The sequence below is a fragment of the Chelonoidis abingdonii genome, chromosome 10 (genome assembly GCF_003597395.2).
Source record: "Chelonoidis abingdonii isolate Lonesome George chromosome 10, CheloAbing_2.0, whole genome shotgun sequence".
Classification (NCBI taxonomy): Eukaryota; Metazoa; Chordata; order Testudines; family Testudinidae; genus Chelonoidis; species Chelonoidis abingdonii.
The window spans coordinates 73,046,799-73,074,301 of record NC_133778.1 but is presented as its reverse complement, the minus strand read 5'-3'; the positions used below and the strand labels follow the sequence as shown (position 1 = coordinate 73,074,301).

The following is a 27,503-nucleotide window of genomic DNA, read 5'->3' as shown; positions in this document are numbered from 1 at the left end:
ATTCATTTGTGCTGGATTGGTCAAGACAGGATTGATGTAAACAATTTGTAATCCTGAATCATGATCATCTATCACAATCATAAAGGGAATCATTGGCACAAACAAGGCATTTATGACATAAATTCCTGTAAAGACAGTTGCTTGCCTCTTCTTATTGTTTTAAATATTTAATGAGAGTTGACTGAATATTTACTTACCTGTATTACAAATAATACCTTGGACTATTTAAAGTAATTAAATCTAATTTACCCTTTGTTATTAGTTTTTAATACTTTCTACATTTCTCTTCTTTTACAATGAAAATAGGTCAGTTTCATGCTTTTCCCTCTAAGTATTATCTTATCAACTTAAATTTCTCATACAATAGCATGTTTGTTTCCTGCATACAGCAGGGGAATTTTTTAAAATATTTTCTATGGGAATAAAAAATTTGCATTTCTACTAATCTTGGTTTTTGTAAAAGATTATTTTTACAAAATCCCAGTTTGGAGCATAATTTGACCTGACAGTACCTTTTTTTGTGTATTTCATTTGCTAATGGATATGTCAGACTTTAAACATCAGTTCAGGTGTACAGTAACTCCTCACTTAAAGTTGTCCTGGTTAACCTTGTTTCGTTGTTACATTGCTGATCAATTAGGGAACATGCTTGTTTAAAGTTGTGTAATGCTCCCTTCTAATGTCGTTTGGCAGCCACCTGCTTTGTCTACTGCTTGCAGGAAGAGCAGCCCCTTGCAGCTAGCTGGTGGGGGCTTGGAACCAGGGTGGACCAGCAGCCCCCTGTCAGCTCCCCCTATTAGCTCCCTGCTCCCCTAAGTTCCCTGTGCAGCAGCTGCCTGCAGTTCAGCAGTGTCCCTCCCCCCACTGCTTTGGAGCTGCTCCCCGACACTCCTGCTTGGTGTGCCAGGGGGAAGGGAAGGAAGAGGGGGGCTAATGTCAAGGTGTCCCCTCTGCTCTTGTACCCCACTTACCCCATATTCCATAGAGCAGGGCTCATGATAGCTCAGTGGTTTGAGCATTGGCCTGCTAAACCCAGGGTTGTTAGTTCAACCCTTGAGGGGGCCATCTGGAGATTTAGTTGGGGATCAGTCCTGTGTTGAGCAGGGGGTTGGACTAGATGACTTCCTGAGGTCCCTTCCAACCCTGACAGTCTATGAAATGCTCAGAGTTGCAAGGATAGAGTCTTGGCAAGCTGATCTAATTAACAAGGCAGTGTACTTGAGGGAAATGTGCATATCTCCCTCCCTTCCTGCTGCCTTGCAGAGTGAGAGAGTTAACCCTTGAGAGCTCAGCCAATTGCTAGTTCATCATTTAGCAGTAAGGGAAATAGCCCATCCTCTGACTCCTCCACTTCAGTGAAGCTTCACAATCATCATCACTGTGTACCAATATTAATTTGTTTGTTTAAAACTGTGTGTGTGTGTGTGTGTGTATATATATATATATATATATTTTTCCCTGGAACCTAACCCACTAATTTATATTAATTCGTGTAGGGAAGTTGGATTCGCTTAACATCGTTTCGCTTAGTTGCATTTTTCAGGACCATAACTACAACGTTAAGTGTGGAGTTACTGTACTGGGTGCTTAAAAGAACAGTTAGCTACAGGCACTTCAGTTCTGTGCAAGGCACTAATGAACTGGTATATCTCAATGGATGACTACTTACATGTACATCTAAGTGGCATTTCATGGCTGACATGTTAATTCTGCTGTCTGCATTGTACTTTGGCTTTGTGAAGAGACCAGTCTTTCAAATGAAAGCAATATCCTGCAATCATTTGAGAGTCTGTGGTCTCACTGCTATGTGAAATGCTGCATAAAAATTGTCCCTTCTTTGTGAGACTTACACTCTAGCCAGACAGTGCAGAGGAGATGCTGTGCAAACAGGACACAGAGTGGTCTAATAACTGGAAAAAAAACAGACTGGGAATAGAATTCTAATCCTGGTTCTAATGTGCTCTGTGGCATTTGGTGAAGCATATGATCTTACGCTACCATTAAATGAGAATAACAACATCTATTTCATATGGGTGTTGTGAGCTGAAAGAGAGAAGGCTGTAAACATTTTTGAGCAGTAAACATTAAATACTGTAATGTTATTGTGCCTCAGTCTTGACCAGTAAGAACAGCTTCCAGGGGTGAGAGCATAGTTCAGGTTCCACGTTGATTCAGATCTTGGCATATATGAATCTGCGAACAAGGGGGGCAGTTGAGATGGCTTTTGAATGGGAACACCTGTCCACTGTTAAATGTGCTAAAACCAGTCCACTTCATCTCTGAATTAAAGGAAATTTGGGATGGTAGCTTAAAACATAAGAATCAAAGCATTTCAGACAGTTCTTGTGCTGACTCTACTGAATTTTGGACCAAGTGTTGCAGAACAGTAATCTCCTAAATATTAGGGTTTCAATAAAAACTTTTTTGGATCCTTAAATATAACAGCGTTACTGAGTTACTCAGTAATTCTCAGTTTGTTTGTTTTGACGAAACACATTGTGATTTCCCTGGTTCTGTGTCCTGCCTGCCTAAGGCAGAGCTAGACTTGTACTAACAAAGGCCAGATAGAGAGGTGCTTTTGAAACTAATAAATGACTGCCTAATAACTAGTTTTCATCAAACCAGTTTCTGTGTCAAACTTGTGATCCTCCTCAAATATCTGTTCTCTTATAGGCCTTTGGATTTTGCAGGGTTAAAGAAATGGAATACAAGGGCTTTTGGGGGATGGAGTGGCAGTGAATGAAATGCTTGTAAACAGCACTAAATTGAAAACTACTGATGTTAAACACAGGAAAGTTCCTCCCTCTCTAAGGGAAATGTCTATGCTAGGGAATATTACCAAAACAAACCCCAAAAATCCCCTCTAGTGTGTGGCTGAGAACATTGTATCTGAACCTGGATCCATAAAAGCTAGTAACTCAGAAATCAAAACTATATAGAAGTACAGTACATAAGTGACAGAAATAATTCTGGTATTAAATGAGTTGAGTATTTTTTATTTGGATTTAATTGTCAAGAGCACATGGATAGGGAATCTTTAAGTGCCTTTGATATTAACTAAAAATACAGCTGATTTCCAAACATAACTAGAGAATAGCAGCAATCCAATATGACCACACCAATTTAATCTTAATCTTGCTTTAAACTCCACACTCGTGTGTGTGTTGCAGTAAACCAGGATTTTATCTTGTATGATAGAGGTCACAGTCCCAGTACAGTTTTCAGGATTCAGGTTAGTGGGTTATGAGATACTTTGGTGGTTGGGGAGGGGAAAAAATGGATTGATTTATTGCAGATTTTAGGTCCCAGGCTGGGCTTTCTGTAACCTTCTAAAATGCACATATGTATAGTACATAGTATTATATCAGTCTCCACTAATGACATTACTACATGATTGACACTAAGGTGGTGGTAAGTGGAAAAACATGGGGCCAAATGCCTCTCTGATGTAAATCAGAGTAAGCCCATCAGTCTGAAAACAGATTATTCATCAAAATACAGTGTAATTCAGTGTACTTCTGTGACTTTAAACTCTCACTTCCAGTGATCTGAAGAAGGAGCTTCATCCCCAAGATTTTAAGGAAGGATAGAGACAAAGCAGGAATTGATTTCAATGCTCCCCAAATAAGAGGATTTGGTGAAGAATCATAAACATTACCTTTTTGTTTTTTTGTTTTTTTTATTTATCTGCTGCTATTTCAGACCAAATTGAAAAGTGGGCCAAATTTTCAGGGATGGGATTAGAAAGTATAAGCAGGTGGAATTTGCCACCCTCAGGGAAAACTCTGTAAAGTGCAGGCTGCAGTGGCATTACTTGGGATGTCAGTGTACAGTGTGGTCTGATGTGACCATTTACACTAACAAGAAATCAAGATTTCAGTAATGTTACTTCATTGTGATGATGGAGATAGGTAAGATGGTTTCAGGTTATCTCTTAACAAATATTTTTGTAATGAAACCCTTTGGAAATATGTTCATCCCCCCCATCTGTTTTAAAACTGGCTTCCTATGAGTATTTCTGCTAGACCAAGAGACTCTTCCCCACTGTCCTATTTTGCTGCTGTTAAGCTTTTAGCTTACTGCGAGAGCCCACTCTAAGTTAATGAGAATTCCTCACTTATCCAGTTACCCCGACAACAGGACTTTTTGATGGTCGGTTGACTCTCCCAGCAACTTCACTCTCTTGTTTATTACATAGTCAAATACTTTTGCTGAGTATGTATCCTTATGGGATTACCAGAAATGTGTCTTCCAAAAGCATAATATTGATGAGACATTGCTTTGTTTTTTTCTCTTCCACTCTAAGGCACTATGGTCTATCTGATCTCTCCTATTTGTTTCAGACTGCCTTTTGACCAAACTAGATTTTCGAACAAAATATACAACTTTTTAGCCTGTACAGATAGGTGGGAAGCTTTAGGGGGCTAAGTAGCATGGAGCTAGAAGGCTTGTGCTTATGGGAGCACAATTTAGGCCTAATACTGTTCACTTTACTTGCACGAGTAGTCTCATTGATCACCTTTGGATAATCATGTGAGTAAAGTGAGCAGTTTTGCCCTTCATCTTTGTGCCCTTCTCAGAGCATCTTGGGAACCTTTCCTCTTGTGGCTTTTTAGGTAGAGATCAAATGCTTAATCAACTCTGATATCTAGTAGAAAAAATACTGGTCATTAAAAACTGCTTCAGTTGGTTGTCCCACTTTTTGACCTTAATTACCTTAGAAATCTAGTGTAAGGAAACCACAGTGGTATATGCCCTTATAATTTAACTTGGAAGGATAGAGAAATTATGAAGTAACTTCTATTAAGATATTGTTGTCATGCGCTGGTTGCTTTTATTGTGAAATCTCTACTTGAGGTATCTAGTCTTCCTTGATGTTTAATATTGTATCTCATTGGATTACTGTCACAAAGCCATTGTACTGTGCAGGTAGAAGTATTCAGGGAGTAACAATCTGTGAAACTTTGTAGGAACATCAGTTCCAAACTTTTTTACCTCCAAAGTGCCACCTATGTTCTAAGTGTCTTTATTAGAATAATGTTGGTCATGATGCATTAGTTTGGAAGTTTTAATATTATAACCATGCATGTTAGATTTCAAAAAAGTAGCACTGATGTAAAATATTGCTCTGCGTAGAAACTTAGATAAAAGCTTTGAAGACTACCTACAGCTATTTTTTTTGAAAGAACCCCTCCCTCCCACTTTCCATGCACTCCAAGTACACTACCAGCCCACTTCCAAAAATGCATTTAATACAAATAAAGCATGTATGAATTTATTAATTTTAGTGCGTAAACATTAATCCAGTGATCTTTAGCTCTGTTAAAAATTGAATTTTTTTTCATATGGAACGTATCAGAGCCTTTAAGGTTTAAAACAGCAGCATTTCCAAAAGAGTGCATACCCCAAAATATGTGTTTAACTAATGCAATGTAATGAGTGCTCACCTAAATACATGATTTGCATTTACTGTGTAATGACTCCAAATAAATCACTCTTGGTTTTATTTAGCAGCAGGAGATTATTATTTGGTGATTTTATATTTCACTGATACTATCTCTTAAGTAAACTTGATACTTTTGTAGCAATATTCAAACTAGAAATCTTAATACACCTCTACCTCGATATAACACTGTCCTTGGGAGCTAAAAAGTCTTACCACATTATAGGTGAAACTGTGTTATATTGAACTTGCTTTGATCCACCAGAGTGTGCAACCCTGCCGTCCTCCCCTGGAGCACTATATCCAAATGCATATTATATCGGGTGGTGTTATATCGAGGTAGCGGTGTACTTTAGTTCCCATAAAACAAACAGGAGTCAGTTAAGTTGGGCAACTTCCAAGGTAGAAAAATGAGATTTCAAATGCATTTGTTCAATTTAGCTTTAAGTAGTTTAGTAAATTTACCCTTCTTGATTATCTGAAGATGCATATCACAAGTGACCGATGTAATAGGACCCTAGCTCCAAACATCTGCATTTTAAAAAGTGGAAACATTCAGTTTTCCATGATCATGTTCTGGAAAGTAATATGGAAGCAATAGCTTGGAAATACACAGCATGAATACATATTACCACTGAATGGTGGGACTTAAATAACGAAAGCTCCATGCAATAGGTAAGTCTGAGTAGGTGTTTAACAGTGTTCCTGAACTGTTTAAAAGCAGTTCCCAGTGTTCCATTTAATATGCTTCTGCACGGAGAACTTAAAAAACATTGCAGCCAAATAAAGTGACAGAGTAAACATAGATATTGGTTAATATTGAACATTAATGTTTCAGGTTTTTTTAGTTTAGAACATTTACATGAAAGTGTTTCCTTTGCATTGTTTGGAAGAAAAATAAATCCAAGTATGTTTGCAGAGTAAGATGATAGCCAGCATTTGATGCTGCACTGAGTTTCTGCTTGACACAGTGGAGCATGAGGTAGGCCCATCAGGGAGCTTGGTTCCACTCTGTGACTCTTAGGGCAGACTTGTGGATGTAAGCTGTGGCAGCTGGCAGTGGTCCCCAGGGGACTGTGCCAGTTGAGGATACCTAGACAATAGCTTGCTTCTGCCACTCCAAAATGTCCCTTGTGTTGCACCCAGGTCTGTATCTGTGAAGCAGAGGGTGATATAGAAACTTGGTGTGCTGGGACCATCAGCAGAATTCTCCCCCATGCCAAAGGAATCCTTTGCAGACTACATATGTCTGCTTTCTGGCCCCGTTTCACTTCTAGAATGAACTAGAGAATCTTACCACATAATACCAGTGCCATTAACTATTCTTGCATCACCTCTGTTATCCCCTCTGTTATCCCCGTTTCACAGAGTGACTGAGGTGGAGACGGTGATTTGTCTCAAGTCCCGCAATCAGTAGTAAAGTGAGTGAATCATGCTCAAGTCATTTAATGTTGATAAATATCATAGAATTGAGAGAGAAGTTATATGAATGAACCTAATACCTGTAGAATAAGTCAAATTGCAAAACTATCATTAGAATCATAGAATTGTAAGACTGGAAGGGACCTCAAGAGGTCATCTAGTCCAGTCCCCTGCACTCGTGGCAGGACTAAGTATTATCTAGAACACCTCTGAGAGGTGTTTGTCTAACCTGCTCTTAAAAATGTCCGATGATAGAGATTCCACAACCTCCCTGTATTCCATTGCTTATCCACCCTGACAGGAAGGTTTTTTTCCTGATGTCCAACCTAAACTGCCCTGGCTGCAATTTAAGCCCATTGCTTCTTATCCTATGCTCAGAGGTTAAGGAGAATAATTTTTCTCCCTCCTCCTTGTAACAACTTTTTATGTATTTGAAAAGTGTTATCCTGCCCCCTCCCTCCCTCCGTCTTTTCTTCTCCAGACTAAACAAAGCCAATTTTTTCAATCTTCCCTCTTAGGTCATGGTTTTTTTTTTTTTTACCTTGAATCATGTTTGTTCCTCTTCTCTAAACTTTCTGCAATTTGTCTACATCTTTCCTGAAATGTGGCGCCCAGAAATGGAGACAGTACTCTAGTTGAGTCCGATTCAGCGTGGGGTAGAGAGGAAGAATTACTTGTTGTGTCTTGGTTACAACACTCCTGCTAATAAATCCCAGAATGATGGGGGTTTTTTTTGACAGTGTTATGCTGTTGCCTCATATTTAGCTGGTGATACACTATGACTCCCAGATCCCTTCCTGTAGTACTCCTTCCTAGGTTGTCATTTCCCATTTTGTATGTGTGGAATTAATTGTTCATTCCTAAGTGGAGTACTTTGCATTTGTCCTTATTGAATTTCATCCTGTTTTTTTTTTTTCAGACCATTTCTCCACTTTGTCCAGATCATTTTGAATTTTATCCTATCCTCCAAGCATAATTTGGTATTGTCTGCAAACTTTACAAGTGTATTCTCTATCCTATTATTTAAATAATTGAGAAATACATTGAACAGAACTGGACCCAGAACCGATCGCTATGGGACTGCACTCAATATGCCTTTCCAACTTGACTGTGAGTGACTGAAACTATTTTCTGGGAATGGTTTTCCAATCAGGTATACATCCATCTAGTTTGTATTTCCCTAGTTTGTTTGAGAGGGTTATGCAAGACAGCATCAAAAGCCTTACTAAAATCAAGATATACCACATCTACTGCTTCCCCCCCTTATTCACAAGTCTTGTTACCTTGTCAAGGAGAGCTATTAAGTTGGTTTGACATGATTTGTTCTTGACAAATCTATGCTGACTGTTACTTATCACTTTATCTTTTAGGTGTTTGCAAATTGATTGCTTACATATTTGCTCCATTATCTTCCCTGGTAATGAAGTTAAGCTGACTGGTGTGTAGTTTCCCAGGTTGTCCTTATTTCCCTTTTTATAGATGGGCACTGTATTTGCCCTTTCCCAGGCCTCTGGAATCTCTCCCACCGTACATGACTTTTCAAAGATAATCGCTAATGGCTCAGATACCTCATCAGTCAATCAGTCTAGGATGTATTTCATTAGGCCCTGGTGACTTGAAGACCTCTAACTTGTCTAAGTATTTTTTGTCTGTCTGAATATATCTAAGAACATAAAAATGGTGATATTGGGTCAGACTGATTGTCAGTCTAGCTCAGTATCATGTCTTCTGGCAGCCAAATGCTTCAGAGGGAATGAACAGAGCAGGACAATTATGGAATGATCCATCCCCTGTTGTCCAGTAGAAGCATCTGGCAATTAGAGGTTTAGGGGTTCCCAGAGCATGGGGTTGTGTCCCTAACCATCTTGGCTAATAGCCATTGAACTTCTCTGAATATCCATTCACTAAAATAAGATTTAAATAAATCAGGATCAATACCAGGCACCCTCGCATGCTGAAACAATGTGGGCATCAAGACCCCCATTGAATTTTAGTGGCTTTCACTATATGTATATATGTTGAATAATCACAGTACAACATATCAAACCAGAAATGTTACACTTCAAGAACCAGGGTGTGTCTCATTTCTATTTAAGTGATAAGAGCAACCATGCTGGGTCAGACCAAAGGTCCATCTAGCCCAGTATCCTGTCTTCCGATAGTGGCCAGTGCCAGGTGCCCTGGAGGGAATGAACAGAACAGGTCATTATCAAGTGTTGATAAGGCTACTAATCACCAATTCTTGACTTGTAAATTAATGGCAGCTCTGTTTACTGAGACCGTGATAAATTAACTGTACTTGGAAGAGTAATTGCAGTGTATCAGTCATTAAAATTTATTTTGTAACTTCTGTGTGGGTGAGGGAAAATGTAACTGAATTTGGAGTAACCTGGTAAATTGTGGTTAGTCAACATGTTAATGACAATGTCCTAGTACTTCTTACAGACGTATACAATCCACTGAATATCTGCAACTATATTCTCAACTCAATTTATGTTATAATATGAATACATATAGAAAATCTAGAACTCACCAACACACAACTCTTAGGGCTTTTTAAGCTAATTAAAACAAATTACTCTAATGATGTGCACATATAGGTGTAGGGTTATTAAAATGAAATTCCAAGAGAGTTTATAAAATCTCGTTTGATTAAAACCACATCTTTGAAATACACATTAATTTCTCATAGCACCAGTCTATGTACATCTGTAATTTGGGGAGTTGGTGGTAACAAGGCGCTATTATGGCTATGTTGCTAGAGAGCTCTAAGGAGGAAGGGGATTAAGGAATTGATGTCAACGCACAGAGCCTCCAAGCACGTGGTCCTATGCAGATCACCTGGAATACTTGGTGCTGGAAGTCTGGCTTCATTGCTGTTCCGAAAGGGATGCGTACAACATCAATTCTATCACTGCCACTAAAGGATGAGTCTGGAGAGGGAGTACTTCAGCAAGGAGAACTTATGGGAGGTGGTCAGGAGACCGAGTTTCTCCATCTGTAAAATAGGGCCAATTGTACTTGCCCTCCTTTTGTAAATTACTTTGACGTCTGTGGGTGAGAAGATAAATGAAAGTTTAGTAGTATTGAATTTGGACATTCCTCAGATGTGACTCTTGAAGATTACAGAAGGATGTATATACATCTGTTATATAATTCATACAACATAAAGATTCACTTCCAGATCCAAGAAAGCAGATCAAAGAACAGCGACTTAGAATTGCTCATATTAAAGACCGTGTAAATGACAAACAGATCCAAAAAATACCTCTGGTGACTATGCTAATAAAGTCTGAATTGATGCTTAAATATGTAACCCTCCTTCAGACCTGTATCAAATCTGTTCTGGATACTTTGTATGACTGTAGTTTTCACAGGCTGTTGTTGTAATTTCCTTTCAAGATTATACTCTGAAACTGTTGCTCATAACTTAGTCACATCTATTTGATGTCTTGGATGATTAACTATTATAACAGAGGGAATGGAAGATTTTCTAGTGTTTTGATTTCTTATGAATCTGTTTCCGTAAGTAAATGCCTGCTGTTATCAGTTCTATATTTTGTTGAATTTTAATGGCACCCCGCTTAGAGAAAGATTCAGTCATCTGTATTTCAGCACATGATTTCTAAAGAAATCTGGCTTGCATTCAGGGTTGGGAAATGCACTGACTGAATATATATTGCTTGCTTTTTAATGCTCCAGTTTAATGCACAAAGTGTAAAATAACTAACTGATCTATTTTTGGGTGCAATCATGGAATAGTTCCAGTAAAATTCAAGAGCTAGGTAAAAAGTAAAACAGTGTAGTCAATTCATTAACTGTGTTGTAAATTTCTTAACTAGATGAAGAAAATTTACTTTCAGTCTGTCAAGGCAGGGCCGGCTCCAGGCACCAGCGAACGAAGCAGGTGCTTGGGGTGGCCAATGGAAAGTGGCAGCAGGTCTGGGTCTTCGGTGTCAGTTCGGCAGTGGGTCCCTCAGTCCCTGTCGGAGCAAAGTACTTGCTGCTGAAGAATGAAGCGGCACAGTTGAGCTGCCGCCGAAGTGCCGCCAATCGCGGCTTTCTCTCTCTTTTTTTGGCTTCACTGCTTGGGGTGGCAAAAAAGCTGGAGCTGGCCCTGTGTCCAGGGTAGATGTTACCTACATATCCCAGCATTTTAATGCCTGTACTTAAAGGAGGTTTTCTTTCATGACCCAAATTTGTGGATCCATGTTGGCTAATTAAGATTATCTGTTGTATCCATGTAATGAAGCTCTTTCTGGAAAGACTAGATGATTACACCTTCATAAGTTTTTCAAGTATCGTAATTATCAAAGAGAGAGCTGCCAATATAACAATCTGATGTAGAATAAGATATAAGGAAAGCAGCTTCTTGGAATCCATGTGGGACTGTCACAGTTGTTATATGGCTATAAAAAGCAGTGGAACTTATTATCTCCTACTATATACTGTTAAAATATAGGTGTGGGGACAAGGGCCCTGAGGATAATTGTCTTAGCTTGCATATTTGCCATTGAGCAGGACATATATTGGTATTAGCGGGGAGTCTTTTGATAGAGGCTGTCTCTGAAGGATTCCTAGCTGATTTAGTATCAACAATATTATGGAAAGAGAAACTGGATGCCATCCAACTGTCGGATAACAAAATTCATGGACTGTCTTACAAAGATGTTAGTTCTAGGGTCTGACACAGGAGATTGAGTTCACTCTTAAAGGAGTACTGAATTTCTGTATATCTGCTTAAGATTCCAAATCACTGATGGAATATATGTGGATAGATTAAAAAAATAGATACCTATAAAATGGAGTCTGCAGGACAGCAAGATAGAACAGAGATAATCCCATTTGATCATAGTGAGACCACTATAGTGATAAGACCATGAACTTATGTAAAATATTTTAAAAGTATTAATGTACTCTAGCTTTTGTTTTTTTTTCTTAAAAAAAGAAAAGAGAGAGACTTTCCTTTAATGGCATTTTTAAAATCATTCTTCCTCCTGAACTAAGTTGATTAAAGCATAAATCCTAAACTATAGCTTTCTGACAGTTTGTATGTTCTATCCTTCTGCTATAAACGATGTCTCATGGTACAAAAGATATCTGCTTAACATGTAAAGTTAACTTCAAGCATGTTCTAAAACTGCTTTAGAATGCACTGTGCATTGTGATTGCAGGGCATATAGATAATTCTTGTATGGTAGAGGCATTTCAGCTTTGGCCTTGTGCTTCATGCAAAGTCAAGACTTGTGTGTCTCTCATTAAGAGTGTGTATTGAGTTACAGCTTTTGGCATACTTAACCTATGAATGACCTACCAACTGGAGGTACTACACAGTCTGATTACTCTAATGTAACTAAGGGCATGTCTACACTGACAGAGTTACAGCACTGGGAGTTATAGCGCCGCTCGTAGAGTATTGAAGGGAAATGACTGTTGTGTGTTCACACTGTCAGCTGCCTGCACAATAGCGTGTTCACACTTGGGGCACTTGCAGCAGTATTCGGGGCGGTGCACTCTTAGCAGCTATCCCACAGAGCACCTCTTTCTCTTCTGCCACTAAGAGTTGTGGAAAGGCAGAGGGGGTCGTGGGGCATCCTGAGTCCTGTCCCAGTGCCCCATGGTGCATTGCTTCACATCCCAGCAATCCCTGTGCTTCTGTCCACATTTGGTGTGATCTTTCAATCGTTTGTGTACTGCACGCCCTGCCTTTTTGGGCTGCAGGAATGGATCCTGAACTGTTGACCAGTATGCTGCTTGCCCTGACCAACACGTCACAAGTGGCAGTGGAGTTATTCCTTAAACTACAAAGGCAAGAGGAGCGTGACATTGATGTTGCCAAGCGTAGTAGCTACGACACGAGATTGCTTGGAGCAGCCACTTTTGTGGTTGGGAAATAAGCACTGAGTGGTGGGATCACACCATGATGCACGTCTGAGATGACAAGCAGTGGCTGCAAAACTTTTAGATGAGGAAAGCCACGTTCATAGGACTGTGTGATGAGCTCACCCCAGCCCTGTGGCGCAAGGATAAGAGGATGAGAGCTGCCCTGCCACTGGAGAAGTGTGTAGTGATTGCACTGTGGAAGCTGGTTACTCCAAATGGCTATCAATTGGTCACTAACCAGTTCGGAGTGAGAGAGTCTACTGTTGGACTCATGTTGATGGAAGTCATCAGGGCCATTAATTGCATCCTGCTCCGAAAGACCAGGGCTCTGGACAACGTGCGAGACATTGTAGATGGCTTTGCACAAATGGGCTTCCCTAACTGCAGAGGGGTGATAGATGGCACGCATATTCCAATTCTGACACCAGACCACCTAGCCACCGAGTACATTAATCGCAAGGAGTATTTCTCAGGTTCTCTGGGTGCTTGTGGATCACTGTGGGCATTTCACAGACATTAATGCAGGCTGGTCCAGAAAGGTACATGATGCATACATCTTTCGGAACACTGGTCTGTTCACGAAGCTGCAAGCAGGGACTTTCTTCCCGGACCAGAAGATCACCATAGGGGAAGCTGAAATGCCCATTATGATCCTGGGAGACCCTGCGTACCCCTTAATGACATGGCTTATGAAGCCATACACGGAGCAACTTGACAGCAGCAAGAAGCGGTTTAACAACAGGCTGAGCAAGTGCAGAATGACTGTGGAGTGTCCATTTGGCCATTTAAAAGCCCGCTGGCGCTGCCTCTGTGGGAAGTTGGACCTGGGCGATGACAATATTCCTATGCTTATAGTCACGTGCTGTATGCTCCATAACATTTGTGAAGGAAAAGGTGAAAGCTTCACTCAGGGCTGGACTGCAGAGACTGAGCGCCTGGAGGCTGAGTTTGAACAGCCAGAGACCAGGGCTATTAGAGGGGCGCAGCGCGAGGACATAAAGGTCAGGGATGCTTTGAGGCAGCAATTTGAAGCTGAAAGCCACTAATATTTGTTACTATGCTCGGGAGTGCAGTGCTTGTAATGCTAGGAGGTGATTGTGATTGGTGCAGATGATGCAATGTGAAGGTTTAACAGAATTGTCTGTTGCTTTGCGGGGTTCTGTTTGCTTTCAATTAATAGAATAAAGATTGCTTTCAAAGCAACACAATTCTTTTATTATTATTTTTTTCTTTTAAAAAAAAAAAAAACAAACCACAGAGGAGAGAGTCAACCCCATAAGCACTGAGTGGGATGGTGGAAGGGAAGGTCCCAGGAGGAGGTGGGGTCTCAAGGTGGCTAAAGATTTGTGTGTGTCCAGGAATCATAAACAACCTTCTCATTTGGAGTACAACGCAGCTGGTACTATACTTCAGCAGGGCCAAACTGGAGAGGAACGAGTGTTAATTGCAGTGGGTAGTGGGAGTCGGCAGCGCTGGACTTTGAGGGGGGACTAGAGCCAGGTGGTGTCTGGAGGGAGCATGGGAAAGAGCTTTGTGAGAGCGACTGCAGGGGAGGGCGGGTACAGAGCTGCTTGGTTTGAAGAGCTAGTATCGCCTGGAGCACGTCTACTTGGTACTCCATAACCTTTAGGAGCCTCTCCATGGCTTCATTGTGGCATGCCACATTCTCCTTTCGGTCCCTCTTCTCACTGTCCCGCCACTCCTTCAATTCCTGTTTCTTGGTGGCAGAGTGCATCATAACATCACACAGAAAGTCCTCCTTAGTTATTCTTGGCCGTTTTCTAATTATGCGCTACCATTCAGCCATTGATAACAAAGAGGGAGTCTGGATCCCAAGGTCATCTCTGTGAAGTTTAAACACATTTTACAGAAGCAGTATTGTTTGCAACACAGAGAACACTGATTCAGTGATTTAAAACACAGCCAGTACTCTCACACCTGTCACTAACTGGCTGACCCCAGGCAAGCATACATGAGCCACAAGACCCCCAAAATGGTGAGCAGCTGCAGGGGCAGGGTAAAGCACTCTTCCTGGACCCTGCTGTACACTGGGCATGTGTCTCTTGGGGAGAGCCAGCACTGTGGGGGGGCCTGATAATCATTGCTGTCCCCACACTTTCCACAAGATGTGATCATTTTGGAAGATATCTTGCTGCTGAGGGTGAGCAGGGAATCAAGGGGGAGTCTTCTCCAAGACTGCGGCTTCCGCCCTTCCCCCATGCGGCTCGCCTGTGTGCAGCAGTGGTTTCACACACACCCCGTGACAGCACAGTGGGATGAGAAAGTTACCATTAATGGGGCAAGGAACAAAGCAGCTCTGCCGAAGAACCTGCGGCAGCAGACTACCCAGTATCTATATGAGAGTTTCCTGGAGATCTCTGTGGGAGATTCCCATGAAGTGAGGGAGTCAATCAACAGCCTGTTCCACCGCTCAGATTAGGCAGGCAGTGGGAGACAAGCCTACTTTCTGCAACCCTCCTTCCCCCAACAACTCGCTTCAGTGATTCCCAAAATCAAATCCACTTACCAGAGGCCGCCTCTCCTGTTTGCACTTCGCCAACATTCGACAGCTGTGACTGGCTAGCCTCCTCCGGTAGAAAAAAGCTCCTGGCTGCATGCATCTCTGACCTCTGAGTCATTCTCAGCCTCTGGGTCCCCCTCCCCTCCACATCCTCATCCAAGATTTCCTTCTCCTGGCATCGTCCACTTTCGACTGGCACGCGAGCCACCAAAGTATCCACAGGTGGTTTTCGTAGTGGAGGTGGAGTCACTGCCGAGTATCATGTCCAGCCCTTTATAGAACTGACAGCTCATGGGCGCGGCACCAGAGAAGCTGTTTGCCTCCTATGCCTTGTGGTAGGTTTTCGGCAGCTCCTTCATTCTGACGCTGCACTGCAATGTGTCCAGGTCATGGCCCCTTTCTGGCATGCATTGTGGAATCTATCCATAGGTATCATAATTCCTACGGCTGGAGCGCAGCTGGGACTGGACAGTCTCCTCTCCCCAAGTGCTGATGAGGTCTAGCAACTCGACACTGCTCCAAGCGGGAGATTGCCTGGTGTGTGGAGCAGGCCTGGCCACCTGGAAAGATGCCCTGAGACCACTGCGCGCATCACCAAAGAGTTTGGGGACTTACAAAATTCTAAAGGAATTTATCGGGTGGGGATGGCGGTTGTTCACCTGAGGGCAGTGCAGCAGAATTCACACCAATGACCAGAGAGGTGAGAACAGGTATTGTGGGACACCTCCCGGAGGTGTAGACACCATGGTTGATTACACTGGCACCGCAGTGCTGTAGCCCCAGCGCAGAAAGCTGTACACCTCTCATTGGGATGAGTTTATTTTTTTTAAAAGCACAACTGCACAGTTTCTGCGTATTAAGTGGCTTGGCAGTGTGTACACCTCGGGAGTTACAGCACAGACAGTTGCTTTACTGCACAGAAACTTGCCTGTGTAGACAGGGCCTAAGTATTATAATTGCTACAGAGGTCTGATCACTGAAACATTCCAGTAGTGGAAAGTGAGGATTTCTTGCTGTACTTGCTTTTGATGTCATGAAATCTTTATTCTTGGAGCTAATGGGTTAAACATCGTATCTTCAAATAGGAGATGCAGGTATTGGAAGGATTTAACAAAGCACTTCTGTTCAGTCAATGGCCATGCAATTCCAGATTCCCATTTTAAAAAAATGAAAAACCGTAGAATAGCTGCTTTCAGTGGCAGGGTAACAACAAAAAGAAACATTCAAGGGTATCAGTTGCACAGCAAGAAAACAAGAACAAGATTAACCTTGACAGTTTCTTCCACTGCATTCAGAGGCTAAAAGTAGAATTTTAGAGTGTTATCTAAGTTTTTGTTCTACTTGCAAAATTCTAATTTTTTTCTTGTCTGTTCAAACTACTTTGGTGTATTTTATATGAATATATGGACTTATAAGTCACGAAAGAAAAGTTAAAATGAACAAAAACTAAGATTTATTTTATTGAGGTTATAAAAGTATTAAATGGTCTGTGGTGTAAATTTCTTATCCAGTAAAACGTAGGGCAGGTACTGTAACAGTTGTTAATGCTTGCAGTATCCTTTTTTTGTACTCATCTTATTTTCTGCTAAGTATTTGGGAAGAAAATATTTTGCAGTTGTATTGTGAACACTTCTGGTGAAAAGAGAAGCATTTGTAGTTCTGGAAGGTTTTTTAATGTTTATGGAACAGTATGTGAGTCTTTTAGTAAAGATGAACTAAAAGGGATGCTGCATGTTAAAATCTGGCTCAAAATGTAGGCTCTCACAAAATGGTCTTTGCAGATCTATACAGTAGGAGCTGAACTGAATGCTGTGCCTCACAATCCAAGAGCCACTCTGAAGTCGTTTAATCATTTTGGAGAAAGGGTGGCGAGACTTGTTCTCTAGTCTGCGGATCTGGTGTTCTAACAACTGTTGTAAAAGGTCTTACTCCCGTAACTGCCCTCATTTTTTCTTTCTGCTTTTGTTTATATTACAGTAGTTCTTAGGAGGCATCCTAGAGTGGAGCCCTGTTGTGCTAGGCTCTGTACAAAGATGAGTAATAGACAGGCCTTACCCCGAAGAGTTTACAATCCAAATAGACAAGACAAAGGGTAGCAGAAAGGGGTGTAATTTTATGAGCAGAGGGATGGTTTGCAAGTGTCACGGTAGGTCTGTGATTTGTAGGTTTTTTGTTTTGTTTGTTTTACTCCTTAGGGTTGGGTTTAGTTAGGAAACCCTGTGAGCAGTCTTGGAATATTAAACCAACTAGGCAATCATTGGGAGGTTAACTTACATTGAATAAAGTGATCTGGCAAGAGTTTTCAGAAGACCAGTAATGAAATCCAGTAGGTCTTGTGCAGCAAGCACTATGGGCTGCTCTACACTAAAGGTACGTCCAGACTATCCGCCGGATTGGCGGATAGTGATCGATCTATTGAGGATCAATATATCGCGTCTCATCTAGATGTGATATATCAATTCCCGAACGCGCTCTCATCGACTCCGGAACTCCACCAAGGCGAGCAGCGGAAGCGGAGTCGACGGGGAAGCCGTGGAGTCGATGGGGAAGCCACGGCCATCGATCCTGTGCTAGGACAGGAGATAAGTCAAAATAAGATACGTCAACTTCAGCTACGCTATTCCCGTAGCTGAAGTTGCGTATCTTACATCGACACTCCCCCAGTGTAGACCAGGCCTAAAGCTGTAAGTTGACCTAAGTTATGTCAGTTCAGTTGCGAAAATTACATATCTGAGGTCAACATAACTTAGGTCGATTTACAGTGGTGTCTACACTGAGCTATGTCAACAGAAGATGCTTTCCTGCCAATTTACCTTCCACCTCTCAGGGAGGTGGACTACAGATTTTGACAGGAGAGTGTTCTGCCATCGACTTAGCTTGTCTTCACCAGACTCGCTAAATCGACACCGCTGTATTCATCGCAGCAGTGCCAGTTTAGCCAGATGTATAGACAAGCCAGAAGTTTCATGTGAGACTATAATGTCCCTTATGGACCAGCACTCCCTTTGATGGTCTTTTGTTTGAACAGCTCTTTTATTTTCAGAGCAGGGAAGCAAGTGGGAGAGGTCCCTTAGGGTCCTTTTCCTGGGCAAAATCTTGTGTGCCACCTACTGTAATTTAATCAGAGTTTTCAAATGAAAAGCTTCAAATCATCGCAATTTTTTTTTACCTATTTACTTCTGCTCATAGATGGTTAGTCTTTCTCTACCTAACAATTGGTTATTCAAAGAGGTTTCCTCTTTGTGTGCAATTTAAGCTCTACATGTCATTTGCTGTGTTTCAGAGCATTGGGTTAAAGGTAAACTGAGATCAACCTGAAATGTATTTGCAGTGAACTTAAGTTTCTCTTAAGTACCTTTTGGGTCTATCAGAGACTCGCTAATTTAGTGGTTCATACTTCACAATATACTTAGTTAGCTGTCCCCAAATCAAAGGACAGATACACCCATAAGAGTAGTCCTCTACTCACCTGTCGCTAAAGCAGGGTTTCTCAAACAGGCACTGCTTCCAGCAGCTCCCATTGGCCCAGAGCAGCGATCCACAGCCAGTGAGAGCCGCGATCAGCCAGACCTGCGAACGGGGCAGGTAAACACATCGGCTCGGCCCACCAGGGGCTTTCCCTACACAAGCTGCGACCCCTGTTTGAGAAACCCTACACTGAGAAAACCATCATTTGCTTATGGGAAAACATGGCTGGTAGGTAATATCCAGCCCAGCAAGGGGTGACAGGATTTGTTCTCACTTGGAGATGGTTTGTGGGAATATTCATTCAGAGCAGGGCCCTTAATACCATTCTTCACCCTCTTAGCAAGACAGATTTCTTGGCAGATGACCTGAACTGCAAGGTTCTGGGCCAAAGCAAATGCTTCCTGAGGATGCTGTTGATTTCCCTCTCTTCCAGGGGAGGTTGATTTAATTGCTTTTCAGAATGTGCTTTAGAGAACACTGCTTTTCACTCATGTGTATATTGTTTCGTGAAATGGCTCTTGCATTTGTACCCTGTATCTGATTTGGTTCCTATGACTTCATTTATCTTTTTTTCTAAAGTGTTGTCATCTTGGAGTGTAAGCAACTCAGAAACCCTGTTACTGTAATAAATGCTCTTAGTATGTTTGTTTTTACTCTTTAACAAAGCAAAACCTGTTTGTGTTCTTAGATTAGAAACTTAACAATATTGGGGAGAAATTACACTAATAGCACAAGACGTTAATGCTAGACTTTGATAACCATGCAGGGTGGACGATGTATTAAACTGCTTCAGGCAAAGGTCTCTTAAGCTGTCTACTCTAGGTGCTACACAAACAAGATTATTGAACCTAATTCCATAGCAAATGTTTTATTAAAACAGAGAATTGGAATTCTAATTTTCTTTTGGAAAGGAGTTCAAAATCTGCTTTTTCTAATTCTTATGGCCTTAACCTAGAGTCAAACAAGTTTTTAAGACAACAATCCAAAGATCTTGTCTGTAAGTACAAATGTTTCTCATGAGGGAGTCTGCTGACGTTCCCCAACACTTCAACCAAATGATAAAGTGGGTAGGGATTTTGAAACAAAACAAATTGCCCCAGACAAATTAAAGAGGGGTAAGGAGAAAACCATTCCGTCTCCTGTCCACTAAAGGATAGCTCCCTGTTGCACAACTTGCAGTGTTATGCAGTCTTGTCTTAACTGACTCTACACATGTGCATTTTGAATTCTGCTAAGCCTTTCAGCTGTTTGGGATGGAGAGTTATTGAGGGTGGAACAAAATGATGTATCACATTAAAAAAGAGGAAACTACAAAGCAAATGACATTTGCTGCCGCCTTTGGGAGTACAGTTTTCTGCAGAAAGAGCATTATTCCCACTTTTGTATATCTTTTTGGTGATCTAAGCCCTGTGGGCAAGGACCCAGTATTCATGTTTGGGTATAAAGAGCCATACATACACTGGTTCCTAATAATTGGCTTTCGTAAGTAACATGCACATAATTGTGTGGGCAGATGTATGCAGTGTGCAAATATCTGTGGCAATAAATATGTTGATTGATTGTAAATAACCAGTTACTCATCTTACTGGCCACTTGTAATCACCCAGTTTACATGCACAGCATAGGAATACAGTTCTTAAAAGCCTGCGTGACTTGCTTGAGATGGGCAGGCAGGAATAGGAGGGATTTAGTTGTACATCTCTGTGAAGCTTTAATATGATGCGTCGTCTTGGCTCACGCTGCCCTGACTTAGAGCTGCATGTACTGGATTTTGGACCGTGCCTCAGGTATGTTGAGAGAATATATGAAATCCAAAACCTTATTTGACACTTTTCTTAGCATAAATTGCCATGTTAATTGAGCAAACATTTTAATGAACCCTTCTCTTAGTCATTAAGTATTAAAATGTCATTTAATGCTTACGCATGGTTGTATTTTTAGTTTTGTGCAGAGGAGGACTCTTCTGTAGTGCTGAGCAACTTTAAAAAATTTGTATCTCCTATAAGGATGTAATGTGTGGTACTTTACTGCAGAAATAGCACAGGTGCACTGGCATTTAGCAGTCTCTCTCATTCATGACTATATGTTAAACTCTGATTAAAAATAAGGATTTTTTATAAAAGCCGTCTTCCTTTCTAGTATCCAGTATTTATGGAAAGCCTAATTAACTCCTGTAATTAGGCAAAAGGAAATTCTTTAAGACTTCTTCTGTTGGAACACTTTCAAATAAGGGCCATTGTTTACTGCCCATTCTTTCCTGTTTTCTCACACATATTGTACAGCTAGCTTCTTTCTTCCTCATATCTAATGTAGGCATATGTAAAAACATCTAAACAAACCACTGTATACTGCATAATATAAATTCTTTCCCCTACACAAGCCATACAAATATGGTGTGCAAGAGATTCCTCAGTGCCAGCTGACAAAGGGTTCACTGTTTGGTAACAGTGACTCCTGACAGGTGACAAACTTGCTACACCCAATACATTTCTTTCATAGCATTTATCCAAAGAGGGTCAAGTGAGAGCTCTAATAAAAACTTCAGAGAATCCTGTGGCACCTTATAGACTAACAGACGTTTTGGAGCATGAGCTTTCGTGGGTGAATACCCAAGTCGTCTTGCATCTGACGAAGTGGGTATTCATCCACGAAAGCTCATGCTCCAAAACGTCTGTTAGTCTATAAGGTGCCACAGGATTCTCTGCTGCTTTTACAGATCCAGACTAACACGGCTACCCCTCTGATACTTGTCATACTGATCCTCATAATCATTGTGAGATGTATGTATGGATAACATTTAAGGAGGGGTGTGTGTGTATGTAATATATATAGGAAAGTATGTTTTAAAGTCTGAATCAAAGCAGAGTTGACATGGAAGTTTGACCGGATAAAGGATGCACATTCACCCGTCTGCCTTGGTTCACATGTAAAATAAGGATTGTAAGCCTATTTGCATATGATGTCAGTGTGAGCATATGAAGGCAGCATGAAATCAGCACCTAAGTTCCCTGTAAGCTGTGTGGCCATGCAGCAGCTTATTTAGCGCCACGCAGACACGCAGGGAACCTGTCTGGCCAGAACCTGCCAGGGAAGGAGCAGCCTGAACCCAGCCACAGCCTGGACCTGCTGCAGCTAGGGTGCCCGTCCCCCAGCCTAGACTGGCCAGGGGAAGGGGTGCCTCTCCTGGGGCCCCAGTCCCAGAGCTGCTGCAGTGGGGAGAGGCTCCTCTTTCTCTCCTCGCCCCCCAGGTGCTGCTGCAGGGAGAGAGAGCTGGGGGGAGTCCTTTCTCCCCACAGGAGCACCCTCCGGCACCCCAAACCTTTCATCCCTGACCTCACCCCAGAGCCTGCATCCCCAGCTGCAGCTCTGAGCCCCACCCCAAACCTCTGCCCCAGCCCTGAGCCCGCACCCCCAGCTAGAGCTCTCACCCCCTGCACCCCAGCCCTCACACATGACCTCCATATTGGTGCACACAAAATTCATTACATGTGTGGTGGGGAAATTTGAGAGAACACTGGTCAGCCCCCCGGGGAATAAACCACAGGAGTCATCTTATAGAATATCAGGTTTGGAAGGAACTTCAGGAGGTCATCTGATCCAACCCCTACTCAAAGCAGGACCCATCTCCAGGCAGATTTTTGCCCCAGATCCCTAAATGGCCCCCTCAAGGATTGAACTCACAACCCTGGGTTTAGCCGGCCAATGCTCAACCACTGAGCTATCCCTTCCCCTTGACCCTAGGGACAAAATAACTAACTCTGGGGATACAGTGAGGGAAAAGAACACTTCTCTGTGCTTCACCGAGGAAGCAAAAAGGACAGCACTTTCATGAATGCAGTAAGAGGAATCCCAGCTTTGTTTGTTGGAGACTCTGGGTGACTGCTTTAGGTGAGAAACTACTTTACACAAAGGTTTTAGCATGTTAAAGTTGAGATTCTAGCACTTTATACTTCTTTGTTTTATATGTAAGAATTTGTTCCTATCATTATCCTTATTCATGATCTCTCAAATCTTAGCTTTTGATTATAATTTTATGATTATATTCACTGTAGATTATCTCAGTGCTGTGATGTTATATTGGCACTAAGCTTCAGTTGACTCCAATAAGCTGGTGTATGCACAGTTTCTTTGGGGACAGCTTACCTTGTAATTTCTGGGAGTGATCGATGGTTAAGGGCTTGACACTGCAGGGAAATGCTTCAAGGCAGCTCGGGGATTGGGGTGCACCTATTGTTGTCATGCAAGGCAAGGTAAGAGCTGGCAGAGCACAGAGGGAGATTGTTTGGGTAGCAAACAGACTGGTGGTGTGAGAGAGTTAACGTCAAGTGGAACACAAGCAGATCTACCTTTCATTGGAGGCAAGGGGGTAAAAACATGACTAAGTCCTCAGCACCCTGAAGAAACGTCAACATTGTCATGCAGAGCCACTGTTAGATACTGTGTCCTCCATCAGATTCTTCTGTTAGTCAGTGGTGGGTGGTTCCAAATAGCTGTAAATTCACTAACAGTGTCCCAAAATGCCCTGGGTATAGGGTATGAGAGAGACCATAAGAACATGATGGGACAGTGAGTGTGCCTTCATTAGCTCGCCTACACTTTCTCTCCCCCTGTGTCCTGCCTTTGCTGAGTCCTGGGCCTTCCACAAGTTCAGGGGACTGGCTGTTTGTGAAGATATACTGTTTTGTTTTGAACATATTGCTGTGAAAGACTATGAAAGGAAAATGGTGATGTTGCAGGGTGTCTTGTGCTGGTGAATGGAAGCTGAGATGTTTCTCCTGGAATAGGCTTCTCTTCCAGTGACTTCATATCTCTTCTACCAAACAAAACCATAACAGTACAATGAATAGGGTGTTAGTGGAATACACTGTATGGAGTCACTACCAGCTGTCCCATTCTAAAAGTGAATCTAGAAGTATCTTCAAGACACTACATGTTGTTGTACAGTTTTATAAGGGAACTGATATACAAACTAATTGTCTGTTTAAAAACAAGACTTCAGTTTCTTAAACAACATAAGGACAGTTGGCTTCATAGCGTGGAATAACTTACTCCTTCTAAGGTTAGAATTCTTCAGTCTGTCCAGTAATTTGATCACATAGCAGAACATCCCTGAGTGTTTTATAACAATGAAAATGCCTTGAAATATAACAATTAATCCCAGTTTCTTATTGCATAAACATAAAGTTTGATAGTCTGTCCCTTTACATGCTATTTTGCTACATGCTGGTCTTCTTGGAACTCATTATAATACAGTCTGAAATTGTTTGGTTAGTGACTTTTATCTGGTTAGAGATTTGTCCTACTTCTTGCAAAAGTGGTGTTTCCAAACTTCTTGGAATGAAGTTGGCTACACCAGCCTCATTTTGGTGGAGCTATTTTCCATTGAAATCTCCCTTCTCTGTTAATATTCTTTTTCTCCTTCCCTCCTTCCATCGTATGCCATTGCTTATGCCTTTTCACTTAGGGCTTGGTCTTGCAGCACTACTCGAGTGATTTCATTGACTTCAAGGATCAAGCCCTTAATTTTAAAGTCCTTATGTTAAGGACACTGTTGTCCGTGTATATCTGTATTGCATTGTATGTCTTTTGGACCATATAAATATTTATTCCATTAACCTGATGGTTCCTAGTTTGGGAGCAACTTATACATCCTGGACTCTGAATCAGCACGTTCCTGTCTCCCAAATGGTTCAAAGTGGAGTCTATCAGAACTGTGCTTTTGTCAGCAGACTTACGAGATGCTTACTTCCACAGGCCGACAGCCAATGCCAGAAATATCTAGGATTTTCTCTGAGCTGTATCTGTACACTATCATTGGGCCTACCATCAGATCCCTGCATTTTCATGAAGCTGATGATGTTGGTTACATCCTGTTTAAGAAAATGGAGCCACTAAACCTTATCTCTCTTCCTCCCTTACTCCCTCCCCCCTCCCCCAACCCACCACCACCTTTGCCCCATGGTAACCTTCTGGTGGAACATCTGGTCCGGAGATAGTGGGGCTGATTCTTCCCTTCCTCGGCTAGTCTGTGAGAATAGGATTAATTGAATGAAATTTCTGTGCAAGGATAGGTCTTAAACATCCAGTTTCCACTACAAACGATGTACCTGCTTTGTTCGTAGTTTTGTGTCTGGGTAATTTTTCCATGTTCAAAGTATGGAGGTTTGTCTGGTTTATTGGTTGCAGCCACTTTGAGAAAAGGAACAAAATTTGATGATTAGCTTCTTCCTCCTTGTTGTGATTTACAGAGAGACTGGGAATGAAGAACTGACTTTGCACATCAAACAGCAAAGAGATTTCAAAAAGCGAAGGAGCAGAACTACATAAACTAATGGTTCATGTCATAACATACTGAGGTTTCTGTTCAATTGTATTTTTTACTGTTCTCTGTCTGCCAAGATTTCAGCTATTGATCTTCGGCTGCGTTTTAAATTTGTCTGTAGATAATAACAGCAAATAGTTAATCCATTATTGTTTAAGGAGTTCTAAGTGCATAGCACTACTGTCAGATTATAGGTTGTTAAAGAGCAACACGCATTGAGAGAAATACTTTGGAGGTGCTTCAAATAGTGTGCACAGTATCTTTTTATTTTAGATTTTTTTATAAGCATTGATCTTGACCATTCTTTCTTACCTTTTAGGTGACAAGGGAGAGGCAGAAGTCATCTTCTCACAGAAAATTTCTCATGTGTAGTCCCTGTCCAGAAGATAAGGTGTTTTTTTATTAAACTCTTTTGAATTGAGACTTTATCACCACTTGAAAGTTGTTCTTTTCAGACTTTGAGTCTGTTTATTATCAACAGGCCTATAATACTGGTTCCTATTTCTGACAACACAAACAGTTAAAACGTATGCTTATAATAAATGGCAATGGGTTATCCTAAATTAAATGTAGTGTAGTAAGAAAATATGCAAACTGGTTCAGCCATACCATGTGCAGATGCTTCCAATGTGATAAATTCTTTTTTTTTTGATTGCTAGAGGTGTTTAGCAGTGTTTTTGTCTCTGTAACACCAAAGATGCTGTTATATTCTATGTACAGACTTACAAAAGATTGCATACTTCATTTATGTGACTACTTCTATCTTTTTTTCCTGCAGCTCTTAAATTAGCTGTTGGCACTTGACAACTGTAGATAACCAAGACGATGGCTGCCAACAAGAACAAGAACCAGAGTTCTATGGCCCTGCACAAAGTAATCATGGTTGGCAGTGGAGGTGTGGGCAAATCAGCACTTACACTTCAGTTCATGTATGATGAGGTAAGAAGAGTTAGCACAAATTTCTTGTTAAGCTCCATGAATAATTGACAGTCATTCTGCTGGATTTTCCTTGTGCAATGAGTAAAATTCTTCTAAAGATGTTTGGCACATGAGGAAAGTCTGACGCTGTCTATCCAGGGATTAAATGCAGTTTCCGTAAGTTTTAAAGACAAAGTGCAAAGAGTGCTTTGAATAGGGAATGCAGGATATTTAAGCAGCCATTTCAGTCCACCACACTGTCTCGAGTGTTGTTGGTGCAGTTAAACTATGAGGTTTTTTGAGACAAGTTAGGATTCAAGTAGAAGTAAGCATTCTTCTTCTTACCTGTTTTTGAGGCAGATGTTGATGAAGAAACAATACAAAAGATTGCAGGCTCCCTTTATGCTAGTTCTTTAGTACTAATATACTGAGCTCAAGCCTGCTTTCAGTTTGCAGATGGGTGTCTTGTAAATCAGTTTAAGTTCTGTAGCTAATTTTGCAAGGTGTACTTGGGGAAGTCATGTGCATCTGTTAAAAGGCAGGATCACAACTCCAGTGAATATGTGAAAAATGCAATCTGTAGTTCTGTTTTAAATAGCATATGCCCTACTCTAGGCACTCTGAAACTCTTTGTGAATACAGTCATTACAAGAAAAAAACGCACACTAAAATATACCTCTTGGGGGTTTTTAGTGGGGTGTATCAATGGATGGTCTTGGGAGTCTGTCCTAAAGATCAACAGATGTGGACTATTTTGTACCAAATTAGGGGAGTAAGTTCCACAATCAAGCTGCTCTCATAGTAAACATTCCGGTGGCAACTCTTTCTTTATATGTAGGGACCCCAGCTGGAGCACCTCAGACCACAGTTGGTACAAAGATGTGCCTGGAACAGTATGGTTGCCTGGCACTGCGTATCTGAGTCGCTTATGTTTGTGTAGGTCGGAACCAGTACCGTAAACCCCACCTAGAATTCATTTGCCATTTAGTGCAGATTACAGAGCACTGATGTACGTACTCAAAACAATATGCATCACTTAATAGTTGAGCTGCTGTGTTCTGCACCCGCTTCAGCTTCTGAATTGATTTAAGTTGTATCTCCATGCAGAGGGCACTTCAGCATTCTAACTGTGAGATGACAAAGACTATAACCATGCCAATGTCTACATCTGAGAGAAGGTCAGACCTTCTTGAGCTGTATCAGTTTACACTGGCTGAGCATCTAGCCTTGAGCTTATTCTGGAGTAAACTCATAGTTTACCAGCTACCATGTAGCAATGGCTTCTTCTGTTGGCTACATTCTGTTGGCATGCAGTCTTTGAATTGGCTCAATGATATACAATTACAAGTCCTCTCATGCGCTTTCATAGTTAAAAATACTAAAGCCATAAAAGTGGCATTAAATAGTTGACAATGATTAAAATAAAAAGGCCCTTCGGGAGTATATATACAGCTTACAACGGCCATTAAAAGTGGAGAGGAATGCGCAGAAGCAAATATCCAAAGGGAGGAGTGCCACATCTGAAA

At 41.4% G+C, this 27,503-nt stretch overlaps 1 protein-coding gene across 3 annotated transcripts in view; it reads left to right on the top strand.

The window, feature by feature from the left end:
* The window catches only part of RALB (RAS like proto-oncogene B), an 80,217-nt gene that overhangs the window by 39,312 nt on the left and 13,402 nt on the right, over window positions 1-27,503 (top strand). For all 3 annotated transcript variants that reach the window (XM_032795841.2, XM_075070314.1, XM_075070315.1), the window contains exon 2: window positions 25,838-25,998. In XM_032795841.2, the coding sequence (XP_032651732.1) occupies window positions 25,885-25,998 (114 nt within the window). In that variant the 5' untranslated portion in view covers window positions 25,838-25,884. The remainder of the gene's footprint in view (window positions 1-25,837; window positions 25,999-27,503) is intronic.